Below are 18,425 nucleotides of genomic sequence, written 5' to 3' on the forward strand. Positions count from 1 at the left end.
GATTAAAGTTGACCTCGCTGAGATCGTAGATGCGTCGTTTTTTCGCAAAGGTTGCCTTTTGTGTCTCTTGTGATCATATGTGTTACTGTAGGCATTCTTCCAAGCACATTAATAAAAATACAGTAACTATGTTTATTTTTTACCCAGTCTTTTTATTTTCAATCATGCATATTTAAATGAATAAATAAATAAATCATGTATTCCCCACCTCTCTCTATATATATATTTTAGATGATATTATTGGTATAATATTTCATTAAATTCATGACTGATTTTTTTTCATTCAGTAGGCAACAGTTTTACATTGTAACACTTTTAGAAATATACTTTCATAGAATGTTTGCATATAAAATACAAATTATACCAATTGCTATACATAAATAAAAATAAAAATTATTAATGCAAATTGTAATTAAAACTTAAAAATAGATTGTCTACATAGATCAGTCTAAATAGATTGTATAAAATTGTAACTGTTTTAGGAATATTAGATATTTTTAAGTTTAAACACATTCATGCGTATTATGTCACCTTTCAAGTCAAGTCATCTTTATTTATATAGCACTTTATACAATACAAATGGTCAAAGCAGCTTTACAGCAGTGTTAAACTAGAAAATAGTGGATAATGCAAGAGACCAATAGTAAACAGTATATATATTTATGCACAAAATGATATTTTTATGACTTTTATATTGGTGTTTTTCAACTGATTGTGTCTGTTTTCCTTATTGAGGGCACAGAATAAACATGCATTTCTTCTATTTATGAAACGCTTTAAATTAATTAATTGTTTTAAAAAACAACATCATATTAGCTAAGCATTAAACAACATTTGGGGACATTTAGGCCCTCAAACTGCACATATATCTGTATCTGATGGCTCTCAGGTGATTATGGTGTGTATAGAGCCACTAAACCCTGATAAACATAGATATAGAATAGAATATTACGAAATAGCTTATAGAAATGACATATTTAAAAGCTTTTCTCTTTTTCCTGGTTACCTCTCACTATTACACTTGTTCAGACATTACTGGGATGGTGGATATGTTGTAAAAAGATTTGTCATTTTTATGAATGACTCTTCTTACACATTTTAATTCTTGCACTAAGAAGATTTGAGAACAGCAGCTCATTCACATGAGATCAGAAATCCTTTTTGGCCGTTATCAGCATCCGTAGTCTGTCTCAACCAACCAAAAAATCTCGCAGATGAAACGGAAGCACAGAATCTTTTAATACAAGACAGACCTTCCACTCACACTCATATGAGTCACGTGCTGCTCAGTGAAGATCCTGATTGGCTACATTCCTTATCAGATGTAGCGCTACCAGTGCTGCCACCTTTACCAAAATCATTTATACAATTAAACACATGTACATTTATTATGCACCAACATCATTTAGATCAGTGTAAAAAAAGGGTCTATTGTGATGAGGTAATGGACAAGTAGCTAATAAAAAAAAAAAAAGCTTCTGTTTACACAAAATGCAGTCACTCGCTTTAAATTTAAGCACCTTATGCCTTCATTCAGTACCATAATTACCAAAAAGCTTTTAACTTTTTAATTTTATAGACGTCAGAGCACTCACAATTCGTTGTCTCATAGCGCCATCTATCGACAGCGTTCATTGAGCTGCAGCCAAACGCGGAGCGAAGATGCAGCCGTTGAGTTATTGAAAGGGCCGCAGTGGAGAGTGGGCGGGCTAGTCAATAAAGCGGCTCTGGGCGGGAGTTCGTGGTGCGGTTTGGCCGAGAGAGCGAAGCTCAACTCCGGACACAAATACACGGGGAGGGAAGAGGCGTGTGGCTCCGTTCCTTATCATATCGCAGTTTAACTAGCACGTACAGTTATAGTTAGTCGCGTTTCTCGCACTGAGACTTAAACCGTTTTGAAGAATAACACGCATTCACTCTCGTGTCGTTACCATCTCGACAACAAACGTTAGCCAGTCACTTAAACATCACCAAACAGACCTTTAAAGTTCACTATCAGGCCTGATATCGAGGAGCTGGTGGTATTTGGAGGCTGTTGAAGGTTTTGTGGTGGTTTGAAAGTTTCCTGCACGGATTTGTGGATTTGTTTTCTAAGTTTTGTCCGTTCGGGCCGCAAACAGTCTCCCGTGCGCGGAGAGCAGAAACAGGTGAGTGGAAACTCATATGCGTGATTATTGCGGATATATAATCTCGCTTTTCATCCCTGTATAGTTTTAGATAGTAAATTGATCCAAAAATTAATACCTGAACTGTTTATTCGCCATTTGAAGTTAGCAGCTTGCGCTAACTGTACAGGCTAACGTTAGCTGTATTACTACTACTCAATATCTGCCAGTCTTTAGCATATAGGCTAACACAGACACTCTTATTGCTTTTCTGTTTAAATAAGCGGTTTGATGGATGTTTGACATTTTTATGCTTAATAGTTGAAGATTTTAAGTATTTTAAAGTTTATTTTTTTATATGTTCGTGCGCAGTTAACTTTATAGAGAAGGATAGCAGCTGTCTGTTTGTTTGTGGCCTGCAGCATTCATGTGCTTTGACATATGGATTGAGTTGATTTGACATCTCCAGTACATTTATGTAATTTTCAGTCATTTAACTTGCGTATGGTTCTCACATGTCGTTTTATAACACCGCATTTAAATATAGGTAATTTTAAGTGGTTATGCATTGCGGTGCTGTCATATTTACGTACTGCCATAATGTAAACATCAACCATGTGTCATTTGAAAGGACAGTTTTGAGTCAGCATTAGCATTTGACAGATCAAATATATGTTTTTTTTAATGATAACACGAGCAAGCAAATGTTAAATGCGTATATTATCTTCCCCTAGATGTGTCGTTAATTCAATTTTATAGTGCATTAAATATTTTGTTAAAGCACGTGGTAGAATGATCTTATTTTTGATGTATATGCATAATTGATGTTTGTTTACATAAATGTGCCTATATAATATTTTATAACAGTTGTTTTGATTACAGCATAGATGCTTTTTACTCCGATTCTGTTTAAATGACTATTCAATTTGTGTTTAAAGAATGGGTTTCTCATGAATGCAATCTTGCAGTCTGTTAAAGACAGTAATCAATTTGAGATCTGGTGTTTCAAACAGTTTTCAGTAACAGATTGTTCCTTTTTCAGCATGTTAAACTTTGTAGGTTTTGATGAGGTCAGCTCATTCAGAGATGCTTTCCCCAGTAGTTATATTGACCAGTCAGCTCTACTGACTGATCAATATAAGTCGCTGGGGAAGTCGTGGCCTAATGGTTAGAGAGTCGGACTCGTAATCGTAATCGGGGGTTAAGAATTTGTACATATTGTCAAAACCGTAAGTAGAAAACGAGAGGTTTTTGATTTGATAATGATAATGGAGTTGTTTGTGTTTTTTAAATTACATATTATAATATAAACAGTTGTGTGTATATATATAATCTACTGTTCAGAAGTTTGGGGTCATTAATATTTGTAATTGTAAAAAATAAAAAATAAATGTTTTATTTGATAAATACAGTAAAAACTTCAATACTGTGAAATATTATTATAGTTTAAAATATAATAAGCAGCCATTATTCAGGTCTTTCTTTCAGTGTCACATGATCCTTCAGAAATCATTTTAATATGCCGATTTGGTCTTCAAAAAACATTTCACATTATTATCAAAGTTGAAAACAGTTGTGCTGCTTAATGTTTTCTTGGAAATTGTGATAAGTTTTTTCATATTGAATAAAAACTTCAGCATGTATTTGAAATTGTAATTTTTAATTACAGCTTTACTATCAAATACTAAATAAAAGTATCATTTATTTTACAAATCCCTCCAACTTTTGAACAACATTGGAAGTGTAAGTATAAATATAATTGGTTGGTAATTGGTGTTATTTTAATGAATATTGTGCTATGAATATTGTTGAATATTATAACGCATTACTTGGGATGCTCCCCATTTATAGGTTGCCTTGGATATGTTGTCAATAGAATTGATTTTGTAAATGATTTGTAATTGTAATTTTTCTCCGTTGTTTCGTCATCCATAGTTCCCTGGTGGTCTGGAGAGCTCTGCGTTCGGAGCTAGAACCTGGACAGCTCATGACTTCAGACCAGGAAGGAAAAACTATCGTGGAGCCACAGGTGCAGCAGTCACAGGAAGCAAAGGAAAAAGAGATTCCCCTTTTGGTAAAGTAGGCTATAACCTACATATCACCTGTTAGTCTTTTGAAGTATGTTAAGTAATTGTGATTAGGGAATAAAAACCTACTAGAGAAACAACTGAGACACCCCGCCCCGCTTTGGGCGTTGTGAAAGGGATTAACTGGCGGTTGTGTGAACCACCCTTGTGTTTTGGGTCCTTGCCAAGTTGCTGATCCCATTCATACAATGCAAGTGCAGCGTCCATTGAAGAGAGTTTGCATTTGAGTGATGGGCCCATGTGAGTCAGCTGTATAATTTTAAATGTGCTATTTTGGGTCTGGGGAGGGGGTAAGCAGCCATATCGTGTGCCTCTGTCTCTCTTTCCCTCTTCGCGGAGCTTGTGAGAGGAGCTAGTTTTTGTTCACCGATTTGCATAGACGTCCTTTCACAAATTTAAATATGGGATGTTGTTTCAGCAAAGAACTGAACCCTAACCTGGTCAGCGAGAGAACAAGTCTTCTTCAGGCAGCCATTCCTGAGGGCTCCACAGCGAAAGATGTCAGAGACTGCGCTTGGTCTGTCGCCGATCTGGCCGACGAGAAGCCTTCTGAAAATGGGAACGTGAACGCTACTTTAGATACCAGTTGTAATGCTTCCTCCACAAACTTGTCAGCAGGTCTCAACCTCATTAAAGAGGGCGGTAGCAGTGTACAGGAAGGAATGGCATTTTGGGACCCACCTGTCAGCGATCCACCTTCGGTCCAGAAAGGAAATGCCAGTGAAATAGGGAGAGATGGTAGAGACAATTGCCAAATTAAGGAAACTGAAACATTGGATTCTGTGAAACGGAGAATAGCTGAAAATGCCATAATGAGAGCAAAATGGTTTTGTGATGGTCAACAGAATTCCACAGAATTAACTAGAGATGGCAAGAGTGAGAACACTACCTTTGGGCGAAATACCTTGGGCATTATTCCGTCATGGATTTTAAAGGATCAACACTCTGGTTTCTCCGTTATTGCAAAAGAGGAACAAGACAAGACACTATGGGATGTACAATCAAAACCTGTGTTCGATCCAATGCATGCCACCCCTCCATTCAATAAATATTCTAGGAGCTCAATAAATCTGGATGACTCAGAAGAGGAAAATTCTGGACTGTTGATCACTGACCGTGGCTTAAAAAAAGAACAGAGTTTCTACAGAATCTGCTTGATTGATTTAGAGGATCTCGGGAGCGAGTGTGGACACCAGCCTGTGACAGAAGCTAACGCAGTCAGGTACGCAAGCGCTCCAGCTGTCTCTGAAAAGGCTTTGTTTGATAATTCATTACTCCCGAAAGACTGCACTATATCGGGTTCAGAGCCTTCACATGAAATTACAACAACACAACAAACAGAAAAAGGTCCCTCAGAGACGGGGTCTTCCACAAGTCTGCCTGTAAATTTAGCGCTTCAAAATGAAGAACATGCCCTCCCAGATCTTCTAAAACTATTTCCTGCTCAAGAAAATGAAAAGCCTTTATCTGAAAATGACGTTTCCACTTTTTGTACAGATACAGAGAACACACTTTCTCCCTCTACTGCTGTGAACGCCATTGATCAACCCTCCCCAGATCTGCTGGCGCAAAATGGACCGATGTCTGTGTTGAAGTCAAGTACAGATACCGCATTGCCACAGGGGGAACCTGCTGACCTACATAACAACCATGATCTTTATAGTAGCTCTGGTTACAAGGCCACAGATCTGGAGAGTGATTCTGAGCACAACATGCATAACACTGTTTTTGATGAATCTATGTTGAGACCCCCTCACCAAGATCTAAATGGACCTCCGGATGAATTAGAACTGGAAAATCAATGCAGAAATGATGATAATAGGGAATCAATGAACCTAAAGGTGGAGAAGAATCCAGTTGTGTCCGATAATGTCGATTCCTTCCTTTCTTCTCTGAGAAACGCAGAAGATAGATCTCCAAAACTTAATGTAGCTATCGTGGAATCAGATCAATGTGTTTCCAAGAAAACCCCGACTGAGAAAGTTCTCAAAAAAATGCGTCAAGCTTTCTCAGCTGTCAGCACATCTGCATCAGAAAAGTTAGTTGAGATGGAGAACCAAGGGTTTTCTTGTAAAGATGCCTCTGAAGACATTGGAAATTTAAAGTTTTGCCCTGAAACCCCACTGACTTCTGATAAAGAAGACAACCTGTCAAAATCACCTTCCTGTTGTAGAGTTGGAGTTGAACCAAGGCAAATAGCAACACAGGGGGAGGTCATTCTGAATCCTTGGCAGTGCAGCAAATTGCAAAGTGAAGGGCAGACAAATGAATCTGACATGTTCAAGGTTGCTGGTGTGTTTCAGAGTTTGAGCAGTCCATCTCATGCTGAAGATGTTTGTTTAGATTTCACTTGTAATGCAAAAGACGACAAGTTGGACATGACTTTGAGAACACACGTTTACCCTTGCGGTGTTTTCCCCACTGACCAGACAAAGATTGTGTCAGAATCTTGTGACAGTCCAAACGGGGAACAGAATGTAGAACCAAATGCAAATTTTGCAAATGCTGAAGCATGTAACATGAGTCCATCTCCGCTTCCTACAAATGCTTTTGTGAAATTTGAGCATCTGATGGAAGTCACTGGTAAATCTGAAGAAGCTGATCATCACAATGCATGTTCTTCTCTTTCTGATGACGTTCACACAAACTCTGTACATGTACCCAATTCTGATTGTCCTGTTGAGGAAAATCTCTTCCCGAGCAATGCCACCTGGTTTGTAAACCCATCAAACAATCATGTCTCTAATAAAGGACATCCAGAAAGCATTGCAATGAGTTATTTAATACAGGTGGGATTGGGAAGCGAACTGCCGGCAGCAGCACAAGAGCAAGTCGTGGACAATGAAATAGGAGAGACTTGTTTACAGCATGATGAAAAGACACATATTTCCAGCAAAAGCTTCAGTGAGGATGAACAGAAGGTACTGGCTGAGATTTATTTGTGTACAGATGATGGTGAAAACGAAATGTCAGAACTTGAACCGCAGGGACTCGTACCGACTTTAGAGCTGCTTAATTGCCTAAATGATGGGTATAACGATGATGATTGTTTGAAATCTGTTTGTTCTGCTAGCTGTGATGTACAAACACTTTCTCAACCACCATGCCAACCTGAAGTTTTGAAGATATTTGATTGCTCTTCATTGTCCATAAACTGTACAAGGGAAACCACATGCCACTATCTGGACTCTTCTTCAGAGTATCCAGCCAGTGACATTCAGAGATCTTCAGTTACATCCATTCAGGAGCATGGAGGCCTTCATGACATGGGAGAAATCAGAGGAGATGTTGTTAACTGCGGCATTCCTCTCGTGAATTCTGCAAGACTATCACTTGTAACTGGAGATCCGCAGTCATGCGCCGTACAAGGCCATGGTAGTGATTATGCATCCGTTGAAAGCTCAACAACTACCATGCCTCATGTTTCCCAACTTATAACAAGCAGTCTTGGAGTTCTTGACTTTGATCAGTCTCATTTCAATGCCATTGTTAATGATACGAGTGATAAAGCTACTTATGTAAATACAGCAATTCCGTTACCGGTAGAGCCTGACCAGGTTGACGTTTATGCCACCTTGCCATCTTACGAGATATATTTTCTCAATAAAGATCAATTCACAGTTCCCGTGCAGGTGGAAAACCCTCAGGGCTCGGATGAAATGGAGGGAGAGCAAGGCATGCTGAATATGGTGTCAGATCTTCTTGGGAAATCAGAGTTGAGCGATGAGATGGACTCTAGTCAATGCCTTCCAGCGTGGGCCAAAGAACCACATGTCCTGTTTTCTGATAACCAAATAGAGGCATGTGCGTTGGTGTCAGCATGGGACAATGCTGTCTCTGAGGCAAGCCTTACCATGCAAAATGTTGAACGGGATGCTGAATCTGAGTCTGTTTTCCCAGAGGATTTCCAGACCTCTATGGGTTTCATAGCACCCTATCCTTATAACCTGTTAGCCACTGAAGGATCTTGTGTATGGGACTGGCAGCATGCTTATAGTGAACTTGTGAGTACTCTTTAACCAGCTTTGAGCTTGGTTATACAGTAGCCGTAAGTATTAATTGGACATTTTAGCCCCAGTTAAAAGTGTATGAATATCATTGCATTAGGTAACAAAAATATCAAACCAAATGACATTTCAAAAATATATATTTTATTTTTATTATTAAGTGAGGTTGCCATCGTGAAAAATTATTAGTTTTAGTCCATTCTAAAAAACAAACTCTAGCATCATTTGCTTGCAGATGCTACTTGGTTTTTGTATTTTATGCAATGCACGCAGTAAACCCACATTAAATGACAAATAAGAAAAAGTAACTAAAACTAAAAGTTAACACTCTGTAAATACTCTAGTGGTGATCTGTAAATGATTTATTGGTGTGACTGTAAAGGCATTGGTTCAGCCCATAGTTGAACAGGCTTTTGATTCATAATCATGTACCCAACTGATAACCCATGTTTTTTTTGTTTTTTTTAAAGGAATCTTCCAAGATCTCAGACCTCAATCCCAATGCGAAGGCATGGGCCAATTACATGCCTAAACGGGGGGCCTCTGCTCCAACCTGCCCAGATTCTCAGCAGTCATGGGTAGAAGCGGCCGATGACCCATCAAACTGCATCTCAGGAGGTACACCTCCAAAAATTACTGTGCTTAAGTTAAATTGGTGTATACCGTCCTTATCAGTCTAAAGAGGTTCTGATTTGTTTTTGTCCATAGGTTATAACAACAGTGAAGACAAAGGGAACTGGAATGAGGAACAGCAGGTATCTACATCTGTAGAGCTGCCCTTTGCAGCACAGCCAGAATCTGTGTGCATGGGAATCTCAGCTAGTGAGAAGGGCATTGTGTCAAACCAGAACACCAGTATGAAAGGTAATATCCTTTTGCTCTTTTGTTCATTGTTGTCAGCCTACTCTTATTACAGTTGTTTACAGATATGCACGTTTACTATGACACAAGTCAGCACAATCAATCATTAAGGATTAATAACTATAGCATTGTTAAATAATTGATCATTTGATTTATTCTTTTGTGCAGGGGTGGATGATTCGGACTCCTCCAGACAGCTTGAAGACCTTCGCGATCAGTTGAAGGAAACACTGGAGTTCTGCCTCTCTAGGTAATTACTAGCATCTTCATAACTGATCACATTGAGTCAGCTAATTGATTTGTAACTGATCCTGTTGGGTGCACTTACCCAAAGTTCACATCTATTTTTAAACATAACGTATCCTGACACAGTACCTTAAATCAATATGTTGATATCTCATTGAGATGATATACTTATGCAATTGATAACTAAGAGTACATAGCATTTGAGTATGTGGGATGAACTTACAAGAATCTCAATGTTGGTTTGGATGTTCACTACTCTTTTGATCAATTTAATGTATCCTTGCTGAAGAAAATAATTTAAAACTATTTAACTAATTAAAATCACACTGACCCCAAACTTTTGAACTGTTTTGAATGTTTTTAAAAGCTTGAGGATGTTGAGTCGATGTAGGATTGATGGTGACCTGACTCTTATCCTTTTCCAGGGAGAATCTATCCAATGACATGTACCTCATCTCGCAAATGGACAGTGACCAGTATGTGCCAATAGTGACTTTGGCAAACCTTGATCAAATCAAGAAACTCACCACTGATGTGGATCTCATTGCAGACATCTTAAAAAGTGAGTCTAAAATCATCACCTTTGCATTTTATGGGTCACAGTGTGGCTTTTTGTTGTAGACTCTTAAAATGGGTTTGGTTACACACAGCTGATGGGTTTGACATTTAATGATGCATTTTTGACCCACCAGCACTGCCTCTCGTCCAAGTGGACAAATGTGGAGAGAAAGTGCGGCCCAATCAGAACCGCTGCATTGTAATTCTCAGAGAGGTTCCCGAGGCCACTCCTCTGGAGGTATTCATAATGCATCAGTCTTAATCGATAACATCTTTAATGCTCTGACCTTATGTTTGTGCTATATGACATTTGGCTTTCTTTTTTACAGGAAGTTGAAGCGCTCTTTAAGAGCGATAACTTGCCCAAATTCATCAATTGTGAGTTTGCCTACAATGACAACTGGTTCATCACCTTTGAATCTGAGGCAGATGCTCAGCTGGTATGTGTCTCCTTTATTGCCCCTGATTTGATTATCTCAGATTACCGCCTCAGGATTTTAATAAGCTCTTTTCCTGTTGCTAAATGTTGGCATACATCACTCTTTCAGGCATATCAGTATCTCAGAGAAGAGGTGAAAACTTTTCAAGGGAAGCCGATAAAGGTAGAGTGCAATGCAGCATATGTGACATCACTGAAGGATATTTTGTGCTATTTTTAGTGACTCAAGGTTTCTTCTTTGTCGCACTTTCAAATAAAGCTTTTTTTTTTTGTCCATCTGTGAATGTATTCTAGGCTAGAATAAAGGCCAAGGCCATTGCCGTCAATACCTTTGTGCCAAAGAATGGGTATCGGCCAGTGGATGTGTCCTCAAATGTCCAGCAGCGCTACACCCCTTACTACATCCCACCTGTGTATGGAGCACAGCAACAGTTTCCTCTTTACAGACTGGTGACGCCTCAGGGCTGGTCAGCTACGCAGACCTACCTGGACCCGGCTCTGGTAAGTGCAATGTATTCTGTTTGGCTCTGAGGAATATCTTAGTGACGTCTGGGGAGGTACTAATTGGGTATTGTCTACCAACAGGTTACTACATTTCCCAGCACTGCATTCATTAACGGCTTTGCTGGTTCTCCAACATTTAAATCAGCAACATCTCCACTAACTATGCGACCATATACACCTCGAATCAGGTACTTTTGTTACAGTAAAATAAGGCTGGGCGACATATCGCATGCAATTGTCATGCGCATCTCGTCAATAAAGCCGGTTCCGTGATTAGCGGTAAATCTCCATCACGTGCTTTCAAATGGAGCGGCATTAACTACACAGAGCCGGCTTTACTGACGAGATGCGCATGATCATAGCGTTCGATATATATCGCCCAGCCCTACAGTAAAAATATCCGTTATACATTTATACTACCGGTTTAAAGAGAGAAAGAAATTAACAAGAGAATTTGAGGAGTTGACAATTTTCTAAATTGATAATACTAAGAAATGATTCTTGAGCATAAAATCAGCAAAATATAAACATTTCTGAAGGTTCATATGACACTGAAGACTGATGCAAAGCTGAATTTTCAGCATCATTATTCCACAGGAATAAAAGACTTTTCAAAATATATTAAAGTAGAAAACGACTGTGTAACCATTCTTTCATTCAAACAGGAACCACAACAAAACACACATTCGACTCACAACAGAACGTGGAACCACTCTGCTGGAAAACCCTGCTGCTTTCTCTACTTTCCCTTCGGAGAGAGTTCCCAATGGGACGCGTCCTCCACAGGCTCATCACCTGGGTAGCCGACCTCGACTACCCAGCGGTCCAGGCTATCCGCGCCGGGACCAGGTTGGAAGTGGACGAATGGATGTGAACGGAGCTGATTACTCTCTGAACGCAGGCCGTGGAAGGTAATGCTGCACATCTGCACCAGCCGTTTATTAATTTCATACATATTGTTTTAATATCATATCCAAAATGGGGGAAAAAAAGCTTGTAGAGCTCTGTTTCCTTAAGAAAAGGTGGTAAATTTTTTTTTCCCCCCATATTGTTTGTTTGATTGTTTTTTGTTTCTTTTGAAGAAGGGGTGGCTATGGATACAGGAAAAGAAGAGATGACAACAAGTTTCCAGTATGTAATTTGTTTTGTTTCAGCTTCACACTGCAGTTTCAACACCGCATAGAGAAGTGTTTTGTTTAGTTTTACTTATGTTATGATAGGACACTCTATGTACTTCAAGTAAAATATAATATACAGTAAAGCCTGAAGGGCTGAATGTACATTATCTTGCTTATTGCACAGGCAAGTAAACAAATAAATAAATACACATGAAATATTGATTTGAATTACTTCTTTATGACCGCAAAAAGAACCCAGAGTGAAACGAAAGACATAAAACTAGCACATCCATTTATAAAAGAAAAATATTATTTGCTTGAGTATGCTGCGATTGACCAATCAGAATAGTTTTTCTGTATTGCTGTATAGTAATGTAGCATACTGAGGAATAGCCAAAAGTTAGTCAGTTAAAAATAAATGTGCCAATGCTGGCTCAATTTGTTGTACACATTTCTACTCTTTTTCTCAATCTGTGTGTTTAACAGAGAGCAGCAACACAGTCGCCCCCTCCTGTTCAGGAGCGCACTCCGTCCCCCAGCTTTGAGCTGGGTCTGTCCAGCTTCCCTCCTCTGCCTGGAGCCGCTGGAAACCTAAAACCTGAAGTAAAAACTGAAAACAGCCTTGACAACCGACTGTCTGACATTGTCACCGGAGCAGTTAAAGACAAGGTTGTCTTTCATTCAGTCTTTCACAAGTGTCTTTTGTGTTTGAGTGCTGCAGCATTAAACTGTCTTTTTGGCTTTTAAAAAAGGAAGAGGAAAAACGTTTCAGGCTTATATTTTTAGATTTCTAGAGAATATACCATATGTTCTTGGTTTTTAAATATTAACTTGCACTGTGCGTGGAATGCCATGTTCACAGCAGACCTTGCTGTCAGTCATAACCATGATATAAGTCCTTGGGTGTTGTGAGGGTTGTAGAGAGTGTGTGTGTGTGTGTGAGTTCCTGCTGTCCAGCTGTTATGTTTGTTCATGCTGTCCTTGCCGTTGAAGTTTCACAGAGGCCCCTTTGTCTCTCCACAGCCTCTAAATAAGGATGTGGTCACCAGCCGTGTGATCTCAGGGACCCCCAAAGAATCTGTGCAGGCTCCTGCTCCTGCTGCTCAGACCCCAGTGGACCACCAACACTCACCCTCTCCAGCCGTTACAAAGTGGGTTTTCTTATTCGGAGTAACTAATCAATACATGTGAAATATCTGTTTTCACTTAAAGGTGTTGGAACTTGGAAGTGATTTCAGATGTTAACTAACATCTATGGCATTTCAACCATGTGTTCTGTCAAATAGCGTACTGTCAGAAAACTCTAAATAATTCACTGGCTTATGTGGATGTTACAGGCTTAAAGCATGAGAGAGGCCTCTTAACTATTTATTTATTTTTTTTCTTCTGAAGTAATTTCACAGCTGTTGCAGTGACAGGTGTGATTTCTCAGGATTCCCTTTGGTTGTGGGGATATTTTCATTTGTGGCATTCCAAAATAAATAGCTTGCAGCACTTTGAAAGGTGTTTCAAGATTTCATTGAGATAAACACCTAATTTTACTTGTCGACACTTATTCAGTAATATTCAGCAATTTGGTAGACGTGTTTACGTAGAATGAGGACAGCTAATCATAAATAACACTGACATAGTCTTAAAGGTACAGTAGAAAAAAAATCATGTAAAATTTCTTAAATTGTTTTTATAAGTGTACTGAGGGAAATATGAAATGCTGAAAAACTGTAGAAAATAGAACATTGTTATATATGGACTGCTTGTTTTTGTTGTATCTTACAGCCTGACAACTGTAGAAAAACCTAAAGAGATGCAGACACCTGCAGAGAAATGCTCAGAGATACCCGCTGCTAAAACCGCACCACTGAGCAATCCAATATTGGTAAGTGTCCAGGTAGCCTCACCATGTGGAATCAAACCTTTTAATAAGTTATTGAATCATAAGTGGTGTAAAAAACAATTATGTATTGTAGTTGAGTGTTAGGAGACAAAGTGGTACAATTGGTGGACACTGCTGAGCTGTTTTACCATGATTTAAATTTCTATGGTAAAAACAAGCTGTTATTGTGGCTAGTGCAGTTTCTTTTTTTTCTTTTTTTTTTAAACCAGATATTCATTATTTAAAAAAAATGAAGTTGAAAAAACCTCACCTGCTTTGTGGGTTTACAGAAACATATCAAATGGAACTGTTGTGCTCTATTGCCTCAGCTCCTTTAGTACTTTGTAACTGGCTCAAACTCTTTAACAGCAGATGTATACTAAAGTTCAAAAGTCTGGGGTCAGTAATATTATTTGTTTTTTGAAAGAAGTGAATACTTTTATTCAGTCAAGACGCATGAAATTGATCAAAGGTGACAGTAAAACATTCATTTTTAAATAAATGCTGTTCTTTTGAAATTTCTATTCATCAGAAGGTCTTTTGTGGAAATTTCACATTTGTGGAAAATGTATGTCAGTTTCCACAAAAATATTAAGCAGCACAACTGTTTTGAGCACTACAACATTGATGATAATAAAATTTTCTTGAGCATAAAATCAGTGTATTATGAGAAAGTGAAGTGACATTCAGCCAAGTATGGTGACCCATACTCGGAATTCGTGCTCTGCATTTAACCCATCCAACGTGCACACGCACAGCAGTGAACACACACACACCGTGAACACACACCCGGAGCAGTGGGCAGCCATTTATGCTGCTGCGCCCGGGGAGCAGTTGGGGGTTCGGTGCCTTGCTCAAGGGCACCTCAGTCGTGGTATTGAGGGTGGAGAGAGCGCACATTCACTCCCCCCAACACCTACAATTCCTGCCGGCCGGAGACTCGAACCCGCAACCTTTGGATTACAAGTCCAGCTCTCTAACCATTAGGCCACGACTTCCCAGAAACGATGAGGACTGGAGTAATGGCTGATGAATATTCAGCTTTGCCATCACAGGAATAAATTATATTTTAAAACAGAACATTTTAAAATATTACTGCATTTTTTTTATTAAATAAATGCAGCCTTGCACAAGAAACGTCTAGATAAAAGTTCCTGTTCATGAGCTTTAATGTACGCAGATCAAATTCAAATTTTCAAATTCAAATTTTATTTGTCACATACATATACATACATAGTACGACATGTAGTGAAATGTAAAGATGGTTTAAAGCCTCTTGTTATGCTACATTTTGGTTACATAGAATGACATTATGATTTACATTTCACAATGCAATAATGCATAATCGATAACCTAAATTGATTCATTTGCGTTTGACCAGGAGCCCCGGAAGCCAAGCTACGCAGAGATCTGTCAGAGGATAAGGGAGGCACCAACACAGCAGCCATCAGCGGATCCCCGGCCTCTCAGCACCACCGCTGAAGACACCAAGACTTCTGACTCAGCAGAACGCAGATGCAGAGAATCAGCGCCCGCACCTGCCAAATCTGCAGCGACGACTTGTCCCAGAGAGACAGTGAAACCTCATCAGAGCACCGGAGAGCGAGCGAGCGGCGGCACGGCAGCTTCCTTCCACCAATCCTGAGGGTCTCGGCTTTGCTTCCAGGACCGAACGGGAATGAAAACTGTCAGGGCTGCTCAAAAAAAGAAAAAAAAGAAAAAAAAGTCCCTCTTATCTCACGGTCTCTGTGAGCACACACACAGACAGACAGCTTGTCACTGGAATCAGGGCCTACAGACAAAAGCACTTGTGCATAAGGGTTCTCTGAATATTTTTGTTGTCCTTTGTTTTTCGATTACAAGATCTTTTGTTGTTTTCCAAGGAAAATGGGATTAATGAACCAGCATCAGTTGGAGATTAACTATTTAAAAAACATTTGTCAGAGCTCACCTTTATTTTGGGGTTAAAACTTCAAGTAGTGCTGTTGGGAGGAAATACTGATTTTTGGATAGTGCTGATCCTGAAACACATTATTTTTGTGTTTTCTTTCCTTTTTTAAACTATGTATATAATTTTGCTAAATTTGTGTGTCTTGGTGCCGACGTGATTCCAAATCTCGACGGCCCCAGCCATTACAACTGCATGAGTGAGACTTTTCGTGTAAATCTGTTTTGTTCCGTTTTTATGTTTGGATGTTCCAGCACTGGAGTGACGTTTGTTTTTTGAGCTCTGAATTATTTTTTTACATGCTAATCCTCTATCAAATTGTACTGATGTGATATTGTAGCAGGTGTATGTATACCTGTTCTTGTGTGCATGCTTTCTTTTACGTTTTCTTCTTTTCTTTTTAACCTTTTAATGGCACACATTTGTTTGCTCTATCATTTCTTTTCTGTTTTTCCCTACTTCCCAATAGTTTGGGAAGAATCCGCTCTGATGCCTCTTCATTCGATTCTGGAAGATCTTCACACTGCAAAGTCCTCAGGTTGCGAGGGTGAAGTGTTCATGTGCCTAGTCTGCTGTGATCTCAATGATAGATGGCTATATTATTTGCTTCTTAGCTCCGTTTGTTATCCCAGTGTGGTGCTATGGTTCGTCACATGGTTACTTTGGTGCTTTTATCTATAGAAACGAAGGGAAAGGCACTGACATGCACCAACGTCTATGGTATGACCTTCACCGATTCGCTTTCATATCACCACAACTATACGAGTGGGATTGTGTACATTTTATATTGTGATGTATACATCAAGAGCAAAAAGATCTGAGCCTTCAGCACACATGGACCAGCGCTGTTTTGTGGAGTTTCTCCTTTATGCAGACTTTGCGTTTCAGTGTCACTCTCGGCCATGCTGTTCATTAGTTAAGTTCATTGGTTCTCATTGGAGTTTGAAATCGTCTTGGGCCGAGCGAGACAGTCCGTTTTTGTTTTGTTTTGATGTCTTCCTGCAGCGTGGAGCACATGCAGAATGCTTTGAGATGTTCGTCATGGCGTATGTTGTTTATATTCTCTTGTATTTTCCCTGTGAGTGTTTTTTTTTTTTTTTTTTCCTCGGTTAATCAAAAAAAAAACGTTTTTGTTGATTTCTGACTTTATGAATGCAACACATTTTTCCATCAATAAATGAAGCATACCATGGGTAACGTAATGAAGGTTTCATTACGTGAACCTTTAAGATGTTAAAAAAAAGAAACAAATTAAAAATAAACATCACACATAAATTAACAGTGTTTGAAAACTTGAATTTTATTTAAACTTGAAAAAAAATGTCTCTGCCTTAACTTTTTAGATGACAGTTTGGAATTTTTTTGTTTTCTTCTTTATATCAATTCCCAAAGTGTAGAAAAAAGGATGTGGTTGAGGCGTCACAAAGCCTTCGTCACTACATTTGTGTAGCGCAATACTTTTGGGATTGAGATGGGATTATTGTTTTGTTTAGTTCTCCTCTGTGTAAATGCTTGTAGTCTAAACTGTAGTACATGTATACACTCGAATGTGTGTGCTTTCTCTGTACAGATGTAAATAATTGGAAAATGTTAAAATGATACCCTAAAATTGGTTATGAGAAAATGTATGGAAAAAAAATAAAATAAATGTTAATGAGAAATTGTATGTTTAAGTAGGCTTGGTTTTTATTCTCCATGTTGGCATAATCTTGTGGTCACCACCAGTGTGCCCACAAGGTGGCATAGTACAAATAGTAATACTTTATGGAGATCATTGTGTTTAAGGCTTCAGAACCAGTAGGCCTGTCAGCGTAAGAATAAAAGATCTCCAGTTCTTTGTGCATTTCAGTATCAGTCTGAACTCCTGACCATTTAAAGTATTAATGCAAAGCTATCGGTGTATAGATATTCTATTACAAGTTATATAATCAGCAAAACAATTTGAGATAAATAGCAACATTTTATACAAAAACCTTTTTTGCTTTATTTGAAAACAGCACTCAAGCTTAATGAATTCCACTAGCTTGATCATATTATCCAGCATCCTGTGCTTCAACCGAAGCAAGAGCATCTGACCTTTTTTTTTGCGGAGTCACATGATTGATGTTGTAAATATGTCTGATTGGTGACCTAAAAACATGCAGATTTCTTACATATTTCTTCTTTATTTGACATGATTTCACACTGTAAAATGTTTTTTGGCTGTATTTCAAGATTCCAGATATTCCTTAAAACTATTTAAAAAAAATAATCCAGATTTTCAAATATTAGGACATTATTTTTTTTTATATATCTGTTGAATACAGAACAATTATTGCTATACACTACCGTTCAAAAGTTTGGGGTTGGTAAGATTTATATTTATTTTATTATTTTATTTTGAAGTCTCTTTTGCTAGACCACATTTATTTGATCAGAAATAAAGTGAAATATTAAATATAAATTTTAAAATAAATGTAAAATATTTTAAAGATTTAAAAAACAACTCAAAACACCTGTTTTTATTTGAATATATTTAAATTGTAATATATTTCTGTGATGACGAAGCCGAATTTTCAGCAGCCATTATTCCATTTTTTAGTGTCACATAATCCTTCAGAAATCATTATAATATGCTGATTGGGTGCTCAAGAAACATTTCTTATTATCTTACTTTACTTTACTTTTAGTCATTTAGCA

At 38.3% G+C, this 18,425-nt stretch overlaps 1 protein-coding gene across 2 annotated transcripts; it reads left to right on the forward strand.

Annotated features, from left to right (window-relative positions):
- Positions 1 to 1,690: 1,690 nt before the first annotated feature.
- On the forward strand, positions 1,691 to 17,417 carry LOC306865070 (la-related protein 4B-like). 2 transcript variants are annotated; one of them, XM_079409434.1, is made up of 17 exons: positions 1,691 to 2,147; positions 4,041 to 4,179; positions 8,670 to 8,817; positions 8,908 to 9,063; positions 9,229 to 9,310; positions 9,732 to 9,868; positions 9,999 to 10,102; positions 10,194 to 10,304; positions 10,413 to 10,466; positions 10,598 to 10,804; positions 10,889 to 10,995; positions 11,473 to 11,718; positions 11,890 to 11,938; positions 12,412 to 12,594; positions 12,949 to 13,076; positions 13,702 to 13,801; positions 15,180 to 17,411. In XM_079409434.1, the coding sequence occupies exons 2-17, from the start codon at positions 4,093 to 4,095 to the stop codon at positions 15,441 to 15,443; spliced, it is 2,163 nt and encodes a 720-aa protein (XP_079265560.1). In that variant the 5' UTR covers positions 1,691 to 2,147; positions 4,041 to 4,092; the 3' UTR covers positions 15,444 to 17,411. The 2 variants fall into 2 exon arrangements, with proteins under 2 accessions (XP_079265560.1, XP_079265561.1); XM_079409435.1 differs by having other exon boundaries at positions 1,712 to 2,147; positions 11,893 to 11,938; positions 15,180 to 17,417.
- The last annotated feature ends 1,008 nt before the right edge of the window (positions 17,418 to 18,425 follow it).

This window comes from Barbus barbus (assembly GCF_936440315.1).
Source record: "Barbus barbus genome assembly, chromosome: 46".
Classification (NCBI taxonomy): domain Eukaryota; kingdom Metazoa; phylum Chordata; class Actinopteri; order Cypriniformes; family Cyprinidae; genus Barbus; species Barbus barbus.

Bases quoted from the DNA above. Each gene is read 5' to 3' on its own strand.
- LOC306865070 (XM_079409434.1), top strand. From the start codon at position 4,093: ATGACTTCAGACCAGGAAGGAAAAACTATCGTGGAGCCACAGGTGCAG. The intron at 10,996-11,472 runs GTACTTTTGTTA...TCATTCAAACAG, and splicing joins CCATATACACCTCGAATCAG to GAACCACAACAAAACACACA. The intron at 11,719-11,889 runs GTAATGCTGCAC...TTTCTTTTGAAG, and splicing joins CTGAACGCAGGCCGTGGAAG to AAGGGGTGGCTATGGATACA.